Source organism: Dermacentor andersoni, chromosome 6, assembly GCF_023375885.2.
Source record: "Dermacentor andersoni chromosome 6, qqDerAnde1_hic_scaffold, whole genome shotgun sequence".
Taxonomy (NCBI): Eukaryota; Metazoa; Arthropoda; class Arachnida; order Ixodida; family Ixodidae; genus Dermacentor; species Dermacentor andersoni.
Window position 1 is genome coordinate 35,584,742 of NC_092819.1, and position 17,926 is coordinate 35,602,667.

Consider the following 17,926-nt stretch of genomic DNA (forward strand, 5'->3'; position numbering starts at 1 on the left):
GTCAAATTTCCCGGGGAGGTTCCTGTAAACAAAGTAAATTAATGGCTTTGGAAAGAAAATGCGGTAAGTTTTAGTCGGGGTGCTACACGAGCGCTCTTCCCCGACGCCCCGGCGGCTCCCCGGTTCTGTTGACTAAAGGTGTGCCTAGTGCGTGCGTTATTGAGCACGTGAGGGCGCAGCTAGTAGGTAGTAGGTGGCGCCACGTCATGAGTGTATCAAATAAGCATTAATATCCTGTTGAACGCCGCTGAGCGCTTCTTCGAGTTACGAACTCGCGGGCAAGCGAGCACGTTGAGGCTTGCGCCTTTTGATCTTGCCTGCAGGCTTCGCGAGAACACAGGCGAGAGCTTGCGCGGACAAGGAACGTCCGGAAAGAAACGTTTAATCACGGGGACTGTAATGTGTTTTCGCATTCCCACGCGTAAGCAGTCTTAAGGGCACAAGGTAGGCCATATATTTTCCATGCATTCTCGACAATGTTGAGGAACCGTTTTGTTGGTAACTATAAGAGGTATCCACATAACGCACATATCATTTTATTCCAAATTTCGCGCTCCTTTAACTTTACTAGACTTACTAAAATGTTACTAAAATTACTAGTCTGGTGAAATTGTTCCTGCTGTTATGGCTTTGTTTGCACATATCAAAATTTGTAACAAAAACTGTTCAGTGCATATTTTCAATTCTAGCACAGTAGTTGTCTGCACTTATACAGATGAGGGAAACAAATTTAACTGGTTTACTGGAAGACGTAGGAAATAATGCTAAATATGTAATAAAACACATCGTTCTAAGAAATTGAGTTTGAAAACAGCTGTAAATACAAGTAAGAAAACAGCTGAAAATCATATATGTTTTGCCACAAACATCGTTCAACTCATTTCTTTAGTAGCCACCAACTTGGTATTCGTTAGCCAAGTTATTCTGTCGCTTTTCAGCCTGTCGTCTTGCTTGCCTTGCCTCTTTGTGAGCTGCCGTGGTGCTCTGCCCGCAAAGTATCGTCAATTGTGGTCAAGTCCTTTCAGCCAATTGACTGTGTTGTGGCCGGGCTTCAATCCTAATGACGTAAAAATGTTGGCACCTGTGATACTACCATCACTGAAGGAAAGAACAGCATCCAGTGACGTAGTCCATTACACCACGGACGCAAGGTGTAATGCAGCTGTACTCGCGGACAACTTTCTGTGGCTATGAAGGGAAAGCTACGGGCTCGTGGCTTTCCAAATAGTCCAGCACCAAATAGTCTAGCAGCGTTTGACTGCTTTTCGTTGCTCGGAACAGACGCTCAATTGACGCAGTTTTCGCGTGCGACGGTTTCGCGTTTGTCCAGACACGGAAGGAAAAAGCCGCAAAATAAGCAAACATTTACACTCAGTGGTGTGTTCTGTCTTATTTAACTGTTGCTAATAATGTGTTTGTTTTCGTTTCCCCAGCCCAAACCAACATAGCTTAAAACGCTGGAATCTTTTCAGAAGCACACTCACTTGTGCGCGCTTTGCCTCCGTAGCTTTCCCTTCATAGCCAGAGACAGTTGTCCGCGAGTATAGTACTTTCTGGAAGCCACGCGGCACCAGCGATTACACTGGAACTTTCGACGAGTCGCGTATCAAAGCAGACGCGCTTGACCCGCAGATCTTCGACGATTGCCGACTCTGCCATCACTCTTAAGCAAAATTACACCCCTTTGCCACACAACAATAATCGTGATCTGTCTTGTCCTCATTTCCTTTCTTTAACGCGGCGAGCCTGGTACTTTCCAGTAATGAACGGCATGCGCGTTATTAGCATGACATAGCGTTCCCGACAGGAAAGTATAGCGGGCGTGGCGTTTTCAAGAAAGGAAACGCAAGCAAGGCAGATGACGATTATTGTTGCGTGTCAGAGATACACCTCAAAGGGTGTAACTTTGTCTAAGAGTGTAAGCAAATATACACCCTTTGGGGTGTATATGTGCCACGCAATAATCGTCATCTGTCTTGCTTGCGTTTCCTTCCTAGAAAACGCTGCGCTCGCTACTTTCCTGTCGAGAATGCTCTGTCATGCTGATAACGCGCATGTCGTTCGTTACTGGAAAGTACCGGGCTCGCCGCGTTATAGAAAGGAAATATGGACAAGACAGATGACGAGTATTTTTGTGCGGCAAAAGGGTGTAATTCTGCTTAAGAGTGTACACGTCTCTCAAATTCTTTGCCTCGTTATATCGCGAAATAGAAACACGTATAACGTTGCGCTCATACTTCGCACTACACCACTCTTACACTCTTAAAACTATTGCACTCTTTGGGGTGCATATTTGTCCCACAACGATAATCGTCATCTGCCTCGCTTGCGTTTCCTTTCTTGAAAATTCGACGCTCGCTACTTTCCAGTCGCGAATGCTGCGTCACACTGATAACGCGCATGCCGTTCGTGACTGGGAACTACCGGGCTCGCAGCGTTAAAGAAAGGAAACTCGGGCAAGACAGATGACGATTATTGTTGTGGGACAAAAATACACTCCAAAGGGTGCAACTGTTTTAAGAGTAAGAGCGTAGGCATAGTTACACCCCTTGGGGTGTATCTCTGCCACACAACAATAACCGTCATATGCCTTGCTTGCGTTTCTTGAAAACGCCGCGCCCGCTACTTTCCTGTCGGGAACGTGATGTCATGCTGATAACGCGCATGCCGTTCGTTACTGGAAAGTACCGGGCTCGCCGCGTTATAGAAAGGAAATGCGGTCAAGACGGATGACGATTAGTGTTGTGTGGCAAAAGGGTGTCATTTTGCTTAAGAGTGTAGGGAGTATCGTAATCTACGGCGTAAATTTTTTTACATGTTTTCACTCTTCTCGCCGTCGACCATTTTCCGGTACCATCTTTAGGTCACGCCCACTATACGCCGACGGATTTTCGCGTAATGTGGCATGTAATGCTTTCGCACTAATAAACGGCATACCCAGATATTCTCACTGCGACAAATACAGAACGGTAACGATATGCTAATTAAGGTGTAAGTCTATGCTAAAACTGGCAACGCTACGCTAAATGTCGAGCATCGTCGACGCGTGGCAGAAGACCAGTGGTGAGCGCACCTTTGACGTAAGTGCCGCAGTGACGCTCGTCGCTCCCGTCGCGGCAGTCGTTGTGTCCGTCGCAGCGCCACAGCGAGGGCACGCAGATGCCGTTGTCGCACCGGAAGTCGCCGGCCGTGCATTCTGCGATCGATGCGGTGCGAGACAATGATTATGTGACTACTACGGCGATCGCCATCCCAGTCGCGTTTTGTGCGTGAAACACTACTGACGCACTAGAGGAACTTATCAAATCAGTGTAGCCACATTACTCGTCTTTCTGTCGCTTTGAGCTCTCCCTTGCACGTCAGAAAGACGCTGATTAGCTGCTCAGAAAATGAAGGCCAATCGTTCCTGTTTCGAATTTAGGGCCCGAAACGCAGAGTAACTGATAACGTCAGCCAGACGTACGTCACGAATTTCCCAGTATTTTCGTGTATATTGAGCATTTGTTCGCATAAACACTTTTTTTTATTATTATGGGGTTTTACGTGCCAAAACCACTTTCTGATTATGAGGCACGCCGTAGTGGGGGACTCCGGAAATTTCGACCACCTGGGGTTCTTTAACGTGCACCTAAATCTAAGTACACGGGTGTTTTCGCATTTCGCCCCCATCCGCATAAACACTGCGCGAACGTTTACGAGCTGTATTTTCATTGTGGTGGTGTTCTATATATATATATATATATATATATATATATATATATATATATATATATATATATATATATATATATATATATATATATATACAGTTAACAGGCACCGGGTGGCGCTGCCAGAAATCTGTGACATCACGGGAAGATTACACGGAATTCTTTAGGTGGTGTCGCTAATCGCCACCCCCCTCCTTTCTCCTGACTTTAAGCACTGGTTACAACGATGTTTGAAATCCTTGTTTGCGCATGTATACGTATTATACTCACTCCTGTTGGCGCAGTCCTGCTCGTCGCTGCCGTCCCGGCATTCGGCTTTTCCGTCGCACACCCAGCGCTGCGGGAAGCATCCGGACCCGTCCCGGCACTGGAACCGGCCCGTGCCGCACACTGCAAAGCACAGAAAGCCCCGAGTGTGAGTCTGTTCTCGCTACGCCGTTTTGCCGGAGTTCTGTGTTAAAGGGGCGCCGAAGATATATATATATATAGATTGATTCAATTCTGGGGCTTTACGTGCAAAAACAACGATCTGATTATGAAACACGCCGTAGTGGGGGAACTCCGGATTTATTTCGACCACCTTCGGTTCTTCGTGCACCTAAATCTAAGTACACGGGTGTTTGCATTTCGCACCCGTCGAAATTCGCGAAATGATGGTGACGCCGCCCTGCGCTTCTCGCGCAGCAGCGGGCGTCGTCGGAATTCTGACGGCGTCAGCGCAGACCGGTGACAACCACAAAATGCAGTGGCAGTTACACCACCGTTGTCCAACTCCAGAAGAACATGTATGGAATAGGTGCGCCAACCAATCAAATTGTCTCATTTACGGGACGTCGCGGCGGAGGTGAAATTTCAATGTTGGCGTCTGTCGGGGAACTTCGTTTTGTAGCACGAAGGGACAGCAAGCATGGTGCATATGAGATTTTGCGGGCGGAGCTGGTGCTACTGAATTGTTAGGTTCAGGGCCGCAACCGGGAATTATTTTCGGGAGGGGCTTTGCAGAGGCAACGGCGGACATATTCAAGGATGTCGCAAGAATCAAACACACCGCTGACATGACAGCACGAACATATATTACATACATTGCCATGTGCGTATAATATAATTACATATATGTAAGTTGTGATCAGCAGTCTATCGCTGCAACGGTAATTGGGCCTGTTTAGGTTGGTAATCGTTTATTGGTAAGAAGGACTACATTGCATTCTAAAAGAGCAGCAAGCTCATTCTACAAATCTCCTAGGACTGTTTCCTGCTCTAAAACAGCAAAGATACGAGAACATACATTGAAGTACGTGATGACAGTGCGAAATTCAACTAGCCGAAGTTTAGCCTTAGTTCCGGAAGTAATAGCAACTTTGTTTCGCGCCACGTTAATGAAGAGTTTCGAAAGAACTCATTACAGTTTGATGAACTGATTTTTTGTTCTTTATAAAGTCCAAGACCACACGCAAGACACGTGGTACACTGTTTTTCTGCGATTTGTTTTTCTGTGATTTAACCAAAATAATCTGTTCATTCTTCTTTTTCTGTAACATTACAGAAAAGAATCGTAACTCAGTTTATTCCATTAAGGGAGCAATATTACTCCCCACATATGACTGCAGGTTTCATGAAGTACTAGAGAGTAAATTATTGGGATGGTGGTTATACCTGAATATACATGTACAGATAAGCACATACGCGATGTAAAACATATGAGATGTGACCACTTGGCAAGACAAATGGCTCCAAGACACCTGGTACTATGTACGTGACAGCGACACATGCACTCCACAAGTTTCTATAGCCATGCTCCGAGCGGCGTGAATTCGCCCTGATTGCAGCTGTATCTTATTCCGAAACTATAGAGCAATTGGCTCGCTCATGCGAGATTTGTCTGTCTATACTTGCGTGGCTGGTGAAACTGCACACAAATGTTAACTGATCATAGTACATAGACGAACAACTCTCATTTTGCTCGCAGTATTGTTAACAGCCTTTTTCCACTTTGACGTAGCGGACCAATTTCTGCTTAAATCAAGAAAAATTTTGTGTTTGACCATTAACAGAAGAGTCATTTCTTAAAATGAAATAACATGTTTCTTCCATTAAAAGATTACTCTAGTACAATAAAAATTTTACATAAATTTTCGTTCTTTTTTCACATTTATTTATTACAGTGTAAAACAGGACGTACACTGCACTGAGTAAAAAGCAAAGGGGACAAGAAGACTCGGAGGAGCAGCCGCCAACGTAACGAAAATTATCATCGCTGTGTCAGATCTTGGGATCATGCAATGGTCTCGCACTTCACAGCTGCAGAAGGCCACAGAAGCGCTGCTGCGATCCAGAAAGAAGGGGCTCGTATGTATTGGGCTCCGAAAGCGAGCTTTCGGAGCCCAACACGATGCCTAAATGAATAATTAACGTGGTTAGGCTAATTAACTATCTAATAATTTCTTTACAGCACGTACTATTTCAATGTACGAATTGTAGCTAGTGGGTTTGCAAGGCATATATAGCGACTTCAAACTAATTCTGAGGATGGCACTGGTTTCGAGATACGGGCCGTTAAAGTCGCGGTAAAGATGCGCTGTTCTATTTACCTTTTAGGGAAAACGCTGTTTTATGCATTGAAGCACAGAAGTATCTGGAACGCCAATGCATTTCGTCGGACACTTTGAAAATTAATACCTCGGAAACTGGTGGAGTTCTGAGAATTCGTTCCAGGTGGATATGCTTTGCGAACTGACCGGCTACAATTCGAAGATGTAAATATGTGCCGTAAAGTTATTAATTAGAATGTTAACTAGCGTAATCATGCTAATTATGCAATTAATCATTTTGATTCCTTGTAGAAGCAATGGCCGCCTCATCGAGTAATTCAGATCAAGGGTTAGAATCGTGCTATTTGCCACATGCAATTTTTAAAAATGTTGTGCAACTAAAAAAAGGAAAGCCTGTGTCATACGCGCTAAGTGGACTACACCTTTGGCGAGAGAGGTTGCAGACTTGATGCCAGCACCGGTGCTGGTTTACGTACGGAAGAGAGCTGACGGGGCTCACCTGGCTTCGGTGGGCAGTGCCTCTCGTCGGCGGCATCCTGGCAGTCCGGTTCACCGTCGCAGCGCCACGTGTTGGGGATGCAGCGGTAGTCGCAGCGGAACTCCTCGTGACTGCAGACCTTCGACGCGCCCCGGCCTGGCGGCCGCCGTGGGATACAGTTATCACCGGTCCTCTTTTTCCGATCCAAATCATGGCGCGGCACACTCAAATTATCGGTAATCGTGTTCTGCCTATCCCGAATAAACGTAATTTGTGCCAATTCCGGCATCTATGAAACATTTCCATTTGGCACATCGTCCGCGCCGCACCCACCGTCATGTATACGCCACAAGAAAGGAAGTGCTGGCAGCACCTTTGTGCGGGAGTAATTGCGTGTTCCGTAGTTTACTCCTTTACCCGAGAGTAATCGCGTACTCCTTTAATTAAGGGAGTGCGTTTGGGCGCAGGCAGAGTAAACTTACGCGAGCGGGGAGTAAGAGGACACTCGGAAACGGAGTCAAGTATTCATGCATGAAGGAAGCAGTTACTCCCACTTGATGGATTTGTCTTTACTCAATTGTTTACAAGAGCATATGCCTTTCGCGTGCGAGCGCGCGACTACTGATACGTACACAGTACTGTAAGTATACATGCCCTATTCGCGCTTTCCAGTGGGAATTGAGGGCTCGAACAGCTCGAAAAGTGCTCTGGAGAATTCCCGCGTCGGTCTCGGCAGCACCATCGAGTCCAGCTGGGGAGCTGGCGACAGCGCTGTCCGAGACGTTCTGAGCGCTTGTGTTCCCGTTGGAACACGATGTAACTTTTTGTACCTCAGTACCTCAAAAACCAAGACGGTTACGACGGGTGGTGGTAGGAGAGCATCTACTATACTTCTGGAGTCGGCATTATTATGTTACAAAAGTGTATATATGGCCTTGTAGGCGCACCACATTACCCCGGGCATCACTGCAGTGGAGGTCAGATAATTGCAGTAAGCGTGCGCTGCTCACCCTGGCTGTATACAAGCTCGCAGTAACTGGTGCCAACACGTACCGGTGCAGTTTGCCTCGTCGGCGGCCAGCGGGCAGTCCCGGACGCCGTCGCACCGCCACTGCTTCGGGATGCACGTCAGGTCAGGACACTGGTGTTCCTGGCGCATGCACGCTGGTGCGGTCGAGCACCAAGCACAGGTCATGTCGCGGAATCGATCGAGTCGCGCTCGTTTTGCGTGCGACATTGCGGGCATGCAGATGTCATTAGAACAGCGTTAATTGCGCAGACTTACACGTTAGCTGGCCAAGCAGCTGCGGTGAAAAAATGATTGACGATTTGCGAAAATGCCAATAGAATTGCTAAAGCTATCGCTTGAGCCGTTGGCACATAGGCGCACGTGTGAAAGGATTAAAATGTTGCACAAAAGTGTACATGCTTCTGTCATTGTCGACGTACCTGTGACATTTTTTAGCTCCTCGGCACGTGTAACACGAAGAGCCAATCCTTTGACTATTGTTCCCTTTCGAGCTCACTTAGATAGCTTCAAATTTTCTTTCTTGCCATTTACCATTGAATTGTGGAATAACCTACATACTCCGAGAATTGCCACATGAGAGTTTTGTAGACGAAGTTCGTTTACATGTGATATGTTGGTTGTATGTCGTCTTGATGTACTTACCCACTACTGCTATGTCTCAAATCTGAGACAGCAGTATTTGTAAATAAATAAGTTGCTAACGCATTGTGTTGGGCTTGTTCAGTTCTGCCACTTGAATAGCGTTTAATTGGGACAAGGGCGCGAAAAGATTGCGCGGCACAGCGCCGGAGTGTCGATCGTGTTTCCTTCTTATGTGCTCGTCCCAAGCGCTGCTTCAGCATCTGGAAGTCGGCTGCCCTGGCAAGTTCTCTTCCGAAATAAAAAGAAAAAAAGAAGATCGAACAGACACATCTGCAGCGAGAAAAAAACAAAAAACAGTGTGAGCCTGTCTGTTATACCTTTAGCACCTTGCGGGCCGAACGATTGTGGTGACCTGTGATCATAATCAATAATATTATCGCCCTGTAATCTCTTGATTGATCGATTGATTTCCTGTAAATTATCAGCGAATATGGTCGTTTCGCTGTCCATTCGAAACGTGACCGCCGGAGACGGCGATTACCAACTATAGTGCAGCTGCGGTTAGGAAGAATCTTTTCGGAATGCGACTTTAGTCGGATCGTTGTGTTATCACAGTTTCTGTTAGTTGCTGTTAGTCCAACATCAATGTTGGAGTGGCTTGACTGCCGCTGCTTCGGCCTGCGAGCATACCTTTTCACCGCTCAGCACAAAGGCGAGCACGTTAACGAGCGTGTCATATGTTATATTGTGTTATCCGGTTGCACTGCCTTGTTCCCAGTCCTGCAAGTGCCGTGGGGTGTAGAGAGGCCTGAACATATAACCGCCGGCATCCATCATTCGCCATAACCTGACCTCTCTTGTAGAGAAGTATATGGACGTATATATACAAAGTGAGGTCATCCGGGTCGTCTTGCATGTTTGCTTCAAATTTGTATAAAAGCGCGTTGCCGCATAGGTAGCGTTATAGGTCGACTCGCATTTAACTATTGCGGGTATACGGTGAAAGGGGGCAAGATACGTTTTAGTGAACCTTATGTTCTTTTGCTTTCTTTTTTACGTTGTAACTAAACGGCCCCGCTAGATTAATAGTGAAAAAAAACCTATTACAAATCAACTTCAGGACAAGGACCTTGCCAATATATCTCCAATTAGTAGGGGTGTGCAAATAATTATTTTGAGGCCGAATCGAATACGAATCGAATAGTGCCAGAAGCGAATCGAATAGTTTCTGTATAGTGAACAACCGCTTTGAAAACTAATATAAAACGACGTTCGCATCCTGATATTCTCAGAGTTGGCAAGTTTCTGTGGTTACGTAGTGAAGCGTTCTTTATTAAAAGCACAAATGGAGCATTAAAAGCAAACAAGTAGTTTCTTCGCGTGCACAGGACTCTTCAGAGAGTGCGAATGATCGCTGTATAGCACGTAAAGTACGGCTACCTACGCGACGTATCCTGCTCCACTAAGCAAGTTCTGTTTTATGTCTATATACTGCGCCCGCGGGGGTGAAAATTTACCGTACTTTTGCTCCAATTTTATGTTCAATTCGGCGCGCTTTGAAATATTCGAAAAGTGTTCCACGAAGTGTTTGCATTTACGAATAGTGACTGTTCGATTCGTTATTCGAAAGTTCCGAATATTCGCGCCCTTTACTAATTAGCAATACGCCTTCACCACGTGATAGGCACGCGGTAATTTCTAGCCGCCGAGCTCGCGGATAGTATTGGGAGCGTAGGTGGCTGGCGAGGGCCGATTTGGACGAGTCTTGAAAAGCACGGCAATCACGTAGGGCCTATACCCCAAGATTCAACGAGCAGGTGGGCCCCAAGAGGAAAAAAAGGGGGGGGGGGTTAGAGGAGGTTGCCTGCCGAGGCCAGCTGCCTGCCGTCGTGCTCTCTCCTAGTCATCGTTTCCTTCCGCCCTGGCTATATGCGTTTCCCAAACTGTCCAACTCCGCGATATTCATCTTGGTATGAGCTGACGTATCATTCCATACGCGCCTACCTGTTAGCCACAACCAATTAGACATTCTCCGTGTGTTCACTGACGACGTACCATTATGTCATATACATGTTGCACACCTTCGAGGACGTGTTATAAGTAGGCCATATGTACGCTAAATACTCACAGGCACTTCTGGCCAGGTTGAGGCAAACTCCCGGGCTGTCCGAGTCCGGGTAGCGGCGGCAGTCGAACACTCGAGACAGTGCCAGCGTCGCTGGGATCAGCTTCTGGCAGTTTTCCGTCGCCACTGCGCATAGCGACGCCGCACGAGCTGTTGAGAGGCCATCTACACACTATAACTTAATTTGCAAAGAAGACCGCTGAGTCAGCCCTCTTAGCCCGGTAAATTACTCCACAACTCTCTCGTCATTGCCACAGACGAGACCTGACAGACTGCTGCCAGGTCGACAGATATTGCTGTGTAGGTAGGTAGATTACTGCAGGGGCATGTTTCTAGAGGCTCTCTATCACCGTTAGTTCCAGAGTCTTCCTTTGGTGCTCCAGCTATAAAATCGTTTGTGCAAATACAAAAACAATCTTGTTCTCCAAGAGGACTAATAATGACGACCTCTACACAGTAAGTCTAAGAAAGGTAAACTATAAGCCCCGAAAACCTTTTTAAAACGCCATCTAAGAGACGGATATACAGGGTTTCCAACAAAATAATGTTCATGTCACTAAAAATCTTCGGTTTGGGATTGTTTGGTAGGGCATATTTAGCAGATCAGCGCAACTTAAAGAACAGTTATTAGAGCCATACAGTGCTGACTTCCAACAAAGATTTATGCCCTGTCCTTTCCTGTTCTCACTTTCCCCGCCCCACTGTATCTTGTCGTTCTTTGTCACTGTATTTTTTCGCGTTTAAGCGCGCCTCCCTTTTTCAAGTAAATCTTTGTTGAAATCCAGCGCTGTGTGCCTCGCCGTCTCTGCCCTTTGCCTCAAGTTTCACTGTTAAATGCTAGAAATGTACATGTCGCTTCTCTACAGTGACAATGCCTGGACGGAGTTTCGGATTTATTTAGTATTTCTTTAGCCTATATTGACGTTAAGCTGCTGCCAGAACAGGTTTCACTGAGATCTTATTAGAACCGAAATTCGACTTCAAGTTCATCGAGGCTTTTACTTAGTACAATATCTCGCATATTATACATGAAACCGCATATAATGCAAGTGATCATTCTAACGATGCGAAGCAGAATTTTTTTTTTTTTTTCGTCATATAAAGCGCTAACGAATTCACCTGGTTCTTGGTCATTCAAGAAAAACGAGAACTTTGCCACCCGTACCTAACACGAGAAGCAAATTTAGCGCTTGAATAGCTCGAAGTACACTTCCTATATATTGTATGCAGAGTTTTACGGTAGTCTGGAAGCGATCGTCTACATGCGCCCATCGGCCATTTGCTGACATGTTTTGTCGCACCTCCGCGCCACCCATATAATACTTTTTATTCTCTCCCTCTTTCCGTTGCTCCCAGCTCCAAACAACAGCGCTATGGATCGTTGGCTGTGGAAGCAATCAGCTCGAGGCCAACCTCTGCCTCAGCTCGCAAATGAGCGCCTCTCCGCGTCTTCCTTTATTTTTCGAGAGTACCATAGAGACGTGGTTAATAGAGGAGGCACTGTACTGAACACGGTATGGTTTCCACGCTGAGGATCATTCAACCGAAGCATTAATTCGGTTCCTCTTCGATAGCCGAGTTGATGCGTGGGAACTTCCTGCTCCGCACTGCGAGCGCACGTCTCAGAAGCGCGCGGGCAGCAGCGCACGTCGGTCTAATTGCTGCTCGCGCACCGAGCGGATTAGCGTTTTTTCGCGGGAACGACCCGTCGCGAAGGAAAACGCATCGAAGCCGGAGGCGTGGGGAGGCTGTTTCCAGCCGCCGCGAATCAGTCAGTCAGCGCGAGCGGACGCCCCAGCGGGCACCGCTAGCCCGCGGCCCGGAGTACGTAACCCGTTCATTACGTACGCAGCGTCCTCCGTGGTTATCGAGGTCGTCCGCCGGCGTGCGCCGGACACACAGCGACGTAAGAGGCGCTCTCCGCATCGCTAAAACACGACAGCGTTGTGAATGCTATAGCTCGATACTCACGAAGCTGTTGGCACGTGAGAAGTGTTGCTCGTTGGCACGGTGCCGTGGCGGCCGTTGCTGTAATCGTGGACGTTAGGATTTGTGAGCGTGCGTGTGCCTGTGTGCTTTAACTCCTTGGGTTAAACTTTAACTCCTTAGCTCATATCCCAAGGTTGCACACTATAGAACCGTTGTAAAATGGGTTCCAGCATTCCGTCTCCCTCTGTGTGTGTGTCTGTGTGTGTGTGTGTATGTGTGTGGGTGTGTGTGTTTAAGAATGCCGCATGTATGTGTGTACTCTCCAAAGCTACAATCATCTCCGCCTGTGAACGTAACTTGAAATTGAGCACTGCAGTCCTAAGTGCAATCGTCCATTTCAGATTGTGCTTCTGGATTACGAACGAACAGTCTGAATGTGCGAGCCTTGATTGCCTTGCTGCACAGGTTACGACTAAGTGTGGCGTTCACTCGGCGCTTACCTATACGGCTTATCGGCCGGGCAGAATGTCCGGACTGCGATCGAGTGCGGTGTACCCAAGACTTACAGAACACCTCGTCTTGGGCATATGTCCGCGATTTGCTGCGAGCAAAGCCAAGCGTTGACACAATGGACACAACAGTTGCACGAGAGCGGTGTGGATTTGAAACTGTGAAAAGTCTTCGCTGTTCGAGTTAATTCACCACCATTTTCGTCCTCGCCATCAACTCTCTCTCTCTCCCTCTCTTTTAGTACCCTTTTCTTTCCCTAATGCAAAGTAGCAGGTTATATATATATATATATATATATATATATATATATATATATAAAGAAAGGCGCAACATGTGGCGCTGTTTTAAGCGCACGCGTTCCCGTCTCTCCGAGCGCTGATCGCCGCGCGGCCGCCATCTTTATTGAGTGATTCGACGTCTAGCTTTCGGAACGCTGCACGATATTGCCGGAGCGGACTACTATTTGGGGCTTCGGCGGTTTCGGAAGGGGGCCATTGGAACGGCGTCCGCTGGGCGATCGATTGCGACGCGGAATTCGAAAACGATTATTTCTCGAGACGACAACGACGACGGCAGCGACGACCCGCGGCGGTCGAAGCGGAGAGAATGTAGAAAGAAGAGCGGTGTCCCCACTGGTTCACCGTCATGCAGCCGCCCGGCGAACGCGGGTCGAATGTTCCGCCCAAAGCGCATCGATGGGTGTGCCTGTTGGAACTGTGCTAACCAAGAGACATGGAGGAAGAGAGAGGGAGGTTGGAGGTTATGCGGGAGAGCTAGAAGTAAGGAGCGGTACAAGACATAAAATGGTGTCGCACTTTGTTTGCGGCAGACACGAATCTCTACCCCTGACCTTATACACTTCACCCACAAGACCCAAGCTGCGTTGGCTTTCGTTTCTTTCTGAATGCGTTTGTTTGCACACCTACGCTAGACGTTCAAGATTAAATCTGCACTATGTCTTGGTAGCAGCCCGTCTTCGTGATCTGCCATCCTCACGGTAGCTCTATGTAACCGCGTGTAGTACGTGTTCGTCACGTCGACGGAAAACCAGCTAACCTATCGTCCTACTCGCTTACGCCGACTTTAACGCTGAGCGATGCGGTTGAGCGTTGCGTTGAGCGTTGCAGCACTACAGCTGCAAACTGACAGTCGGCGAAAGGTGGAAGAAGCGTTACGCTTTGGACGGATTGTGCAAGCTATGTATTGTCGTGTGTCGCTGGACGGCACCTCCGTATCGAGAAGGTCATCGCGCTACTCGGTCTTCTCGAAGGTCACGTCACAAACGATCGTGTTCAGTCCTGTTAGGCAAGTTTGTTTCATTGTATATCGTCGGCTGTACATAATTTTGTGTACCCGGCCGGTAGGCCTTATGACACATTTTGTGCGTTTTGAAACGAAGAATAAGAGCAAAGAGAAAGAGAGAGAGAAACAGAACAAAACAACGGGTGCGATTGTCGCTATCCGGTTGAGAAACGCCAACCAGCTTATACAAACACACTGATACCTCTTTATAACGAAATCGCTTTATTCGACATACTGCATTGCTCGAAGTTTTCATGATCCCGAATTCAGTGCACGCATTGAAGCACAGATTTTTCCTGAACTGCGAAGCTTTTCTTTCTGAGGAAACCGCTTTGATTTTCTTTGTAGCTTCGTGCTACATTCGATGGATGACAAATTTCCTCTTCATGAACCTTTCTGCACCTTGCGTAATTCCGCAGAACTGATTAGCCATATTTAATATTAGCAGTAATGCTTGTTGATGGGTGGGGAGGCAATCTTACAGCTCGGTCATTCTTCTTCTTCGTTTTTCTTTTTTGTGCACAGTATATTTTTTCCTTGTCGTCGCCTCTCTCGCCTCTTGCACAATCTATGCAAAAAGAACCTATCCTAGAACAACATAATTGGCTAGTACAGCAGCTTAAGCTTGTTGGTTTTCCATCCTGGAGTTAACAGCGCAATACGTAGAGGGCGACACGAGAGGAGAAGGCGACACCAGAAGCGCAGTAATCTGCTTGAACTATGCACCGGCTAAAGAAGCACACAAATCTTGCACAGATATTGTATTCGGACCGCCCTATATAAGCAAGGCCTATTTACTTGTCCACTCGGTTCATTCCCGGACGCACGATGAAGCGTAAAGAGGTGGAGGGGGAAAATCAGGATGGGGGAAAAAAAAAGAAAGAAAGGAGGGAGGGAGACGGACACTTTCCGCCTGTCGCGTGTCCGGCAAGTCTCTTTCCGTCCGCGATCCACCACGCTATTTGCGATCGTTGCGCCATAAACTTCGCGTTCCCTCCGGGTCGTCTTTAACTTCATCGCTCCTCTCGCGTCGTTCCACGATTGCTCTGTTGACCCCACCTTGGAAAAGAGGCTACTGCGCCCCTGCACAGGAGGCAGGGAACGTTCCTGCGCGGCCGAAAGTAGTCCAGGAGGACGCTCGCGTAGGAACGCGCCGTGTGGACCGATTCCCATGGCACTCTCGCTGAAGGAAATGACTCCGCGGGTCGACCTAGCTCGATTAAACTGCGCGTTCGTATTAGTGTCTCGGACAGCCGACAAGGCAGTGGTCGAATTACGTGCGTTTTGATCACTTCCCTTCTCTGGGAAGTGTATTATTGGAGGTCGATAGTCGCGTCTGTTCTTACGGAGGCATCTGAAGAGAGAGAGAGGGGGGGATTAAAAGAAGAAAATAAAAATAAAAACAGGGGAAAAATAACTTTGCCGGTGGTATATAGGCTTCATTATTACACTCTGTCGATGGTGGCAAGATGTTCCGTATCACGAATTCGAAATTCCTTTAAAAAAATGGAAGTTCAACAATTAAGCGATTTCCACGGGATTGCTTTTCCCACAGAATTACACGCATCAATATGACTCGGTGAAGTAGTTAGAGGGTAAATGTGAAAATTATTCAATATTTTTATCGGAAAGAGTCAGACGATTGAACCTAATGCAAAAGTTGAAGCATTTGAAGCCCCCCACTAGCAACCTGTGGGTTCGCCCGTTTCATGCTCTCTCTACAGTGAGAAGTAAACAGTCACGTGACTCTTGTCATTGGTGTAATAAGACGAGGAACGATGTAAACGAACAGGACAGGAAAGAGCGTCTCGCGTCCTATTGCACGTCATATTCATCACTCTGCTTGAACGATAAACGACAAATTTTTTTTTGCATCTGTGGAACCGATAATGAATTAATTTCTCTTATGCACTAATACACTGCGAGAACAAATGGACTGTTTGCAGTTAACAAACACAATGCTTCGTGTTGCAACTTTCTGGTGAAGCTTCGTGGCAATTCGCGTTTGGCAATTCACGGTGATAATTCACGTTCACCCCTATTTGATTTGTACATCATACCTCAATGTGAAGCAAAACTTAGGCGGAGGCCCGAACAGACGGCGGTGATGTGTAAACCTGCATTAAAGCTGGTCGGAATGGAGGATAGGCTACACCTTTTACGCTAGCTAGCAAGCGCATGGTGGCAGTGCGATGTACTTACTATTGTGTTTACACAGATATATAAAAGTAATAAATAACGTTCTGTTATGTTATATTATTATATTGCGTATGTTCTACATACCTCTCTCGTACCATCAATCCTCTAAGCTTTCTGTAATATTTTCGCTGGAATCGTGCGGCGATGAAGCCCTTAAACAGGAGACACACAGTGGAATCAGACATGTGACTAGTATACAACTACTATGTCCAAGAAGTGTACAATAGGTTTCAACAGGTTTAGGCGAGTTTTAACCAGATTTCAACTGAATTCCGCAAAAAAAGAAATAAAGGAAAGAAGTTACGAAAAACACATGCAATTACTACATAAGCTGAGCGTAGAAAAATTCGGCCTCCTTGGTGAGACATACAGAAGAACGTTGAAACGCAACTTAGGACACACTCGAAGCAAATGAACACACAAGCATTACAACTTCAGTCATATATGTTATGTCGCGTTTCAAATAAAGACTGTGCATTTGTTAAGATTGGCATATGCGCGTGCCCGAGCACATTTCGAGGGCTCTGCTCCGCTTGAATGTATACTCCGATGCATCAGAGTGATAACACGGTGCTCGTTCAACGTTGACTTGGTTGGTTTTCCTCCACGAGTAAAACCGTAGAGAATATGCTCTCGCGCATGTGCATGGCCAGGTTCGGTAGAGGCCACCGTCTTTGTACCACACCTCATGGGGATGCCAAAATCGTCCGCCGAATTTGAATGCCTACTTAGTTAGGTATAATCTAACCAACACACTGGAGCAATGGGAGGCACAACTCGCCAGCTCAGACCCGAAGGTGCAGAAGGCTCTTCTTGGTCACGTTCGGCTATAGCGGCAGAAGCCAGTGGAGCCCTGGACTTGGGCCGCCACTCATCAAGCTCCTAATCCCATACGCCCCTTTCCCCAATTCAATAAAGTTATTCTCTCTCTTGGCAGAGGATGTGACAACGACGGGAATACCTTTGCAGAACTTGCGACACGGCAGCAGCGTCCTCCCAGCGCGGCAGGGTGGCTCGAGCAGAGAGCAGAGCAGCTGCTTGAGCCTCGGGTTGCACTCGGTCTTGAGCATGAGCGCGAAGAAGAGCAGCGTCCGGTCCAGGGACACGCGGTCCCGGTCGCCCACCAGGTTCGGCAGCAGCGTCGAGTTGTACGGCAGCACGTCGTTGCACAGCGACAGCTGCCGCGGACGGCAGACGGCCTCTGCGTTGGCGCCGCGGGCACACGGAGAGAAAGCACGTGAGGCAACAACGCTCGGGAGTGGCGTTCCGTCTTTCTTTCTTTCTTTCTTTCTTTCTTTCTTTCTTTCTTTCTTTCTTTCTTTCTTTCTTTCTTTCTTTCTTTCTTTCTTTATCTGAGAAAGCAACCTTTCACGACCCGACCCTGTTTGCAACGTGCGAAAGTGTGGAGGTACAACTCAAACGGATGTGTAGTTTGAAGGTATAAATGTGTATACTATAGTACGCGTATATGTGAGGCCATAAGTGCGTCGGAGTCTACGAATTGGTCTATAT

The 17,926-nt window shown here is 47.2% G+C and overlaps 1 protein-coding gene across 2 annotated transcripts in view; it reads right to left on the bottom strand.

Moving 5' to 3' along the window:
• The window catches only part of LOC126522082 (uncharacterized), a 33,954-nt gene that overhangs the window by 2,347 nt on the left and 13,681 nt on the right, over positions 1-17,926 (bottom strand). For both annotated transcript variants that reach the window (XM_072288697.1, XM_055066153.2), the window contains exons 4-9: positions 17,376-17,615; positions 10,478-10,600; positions 7,791-7,901; positions 6,759-6,893; positions 3,981-4,100; positions 3,074-3,196 (exon numbers count right to left, since the gene is read on the bottom strand). In XM_072288697.1, coding sequence (XP_072144798.1) covers positions 3,074-3,196; positions 3,981-4,100; positions 6,759-6,893; positions 7,791-7,901; positions 10,478-10,600; positions 17,376-17,615 — 852 coding nt within the window. The remainder of the gene's footprint in view (positions 1-3,073; positions 3,197-3,980; positions 4,101-6,758; positions 6,894-7,790; positions 7,902-10,477; positions 10,601-17,375; positions 17,616-17,926) is intronic.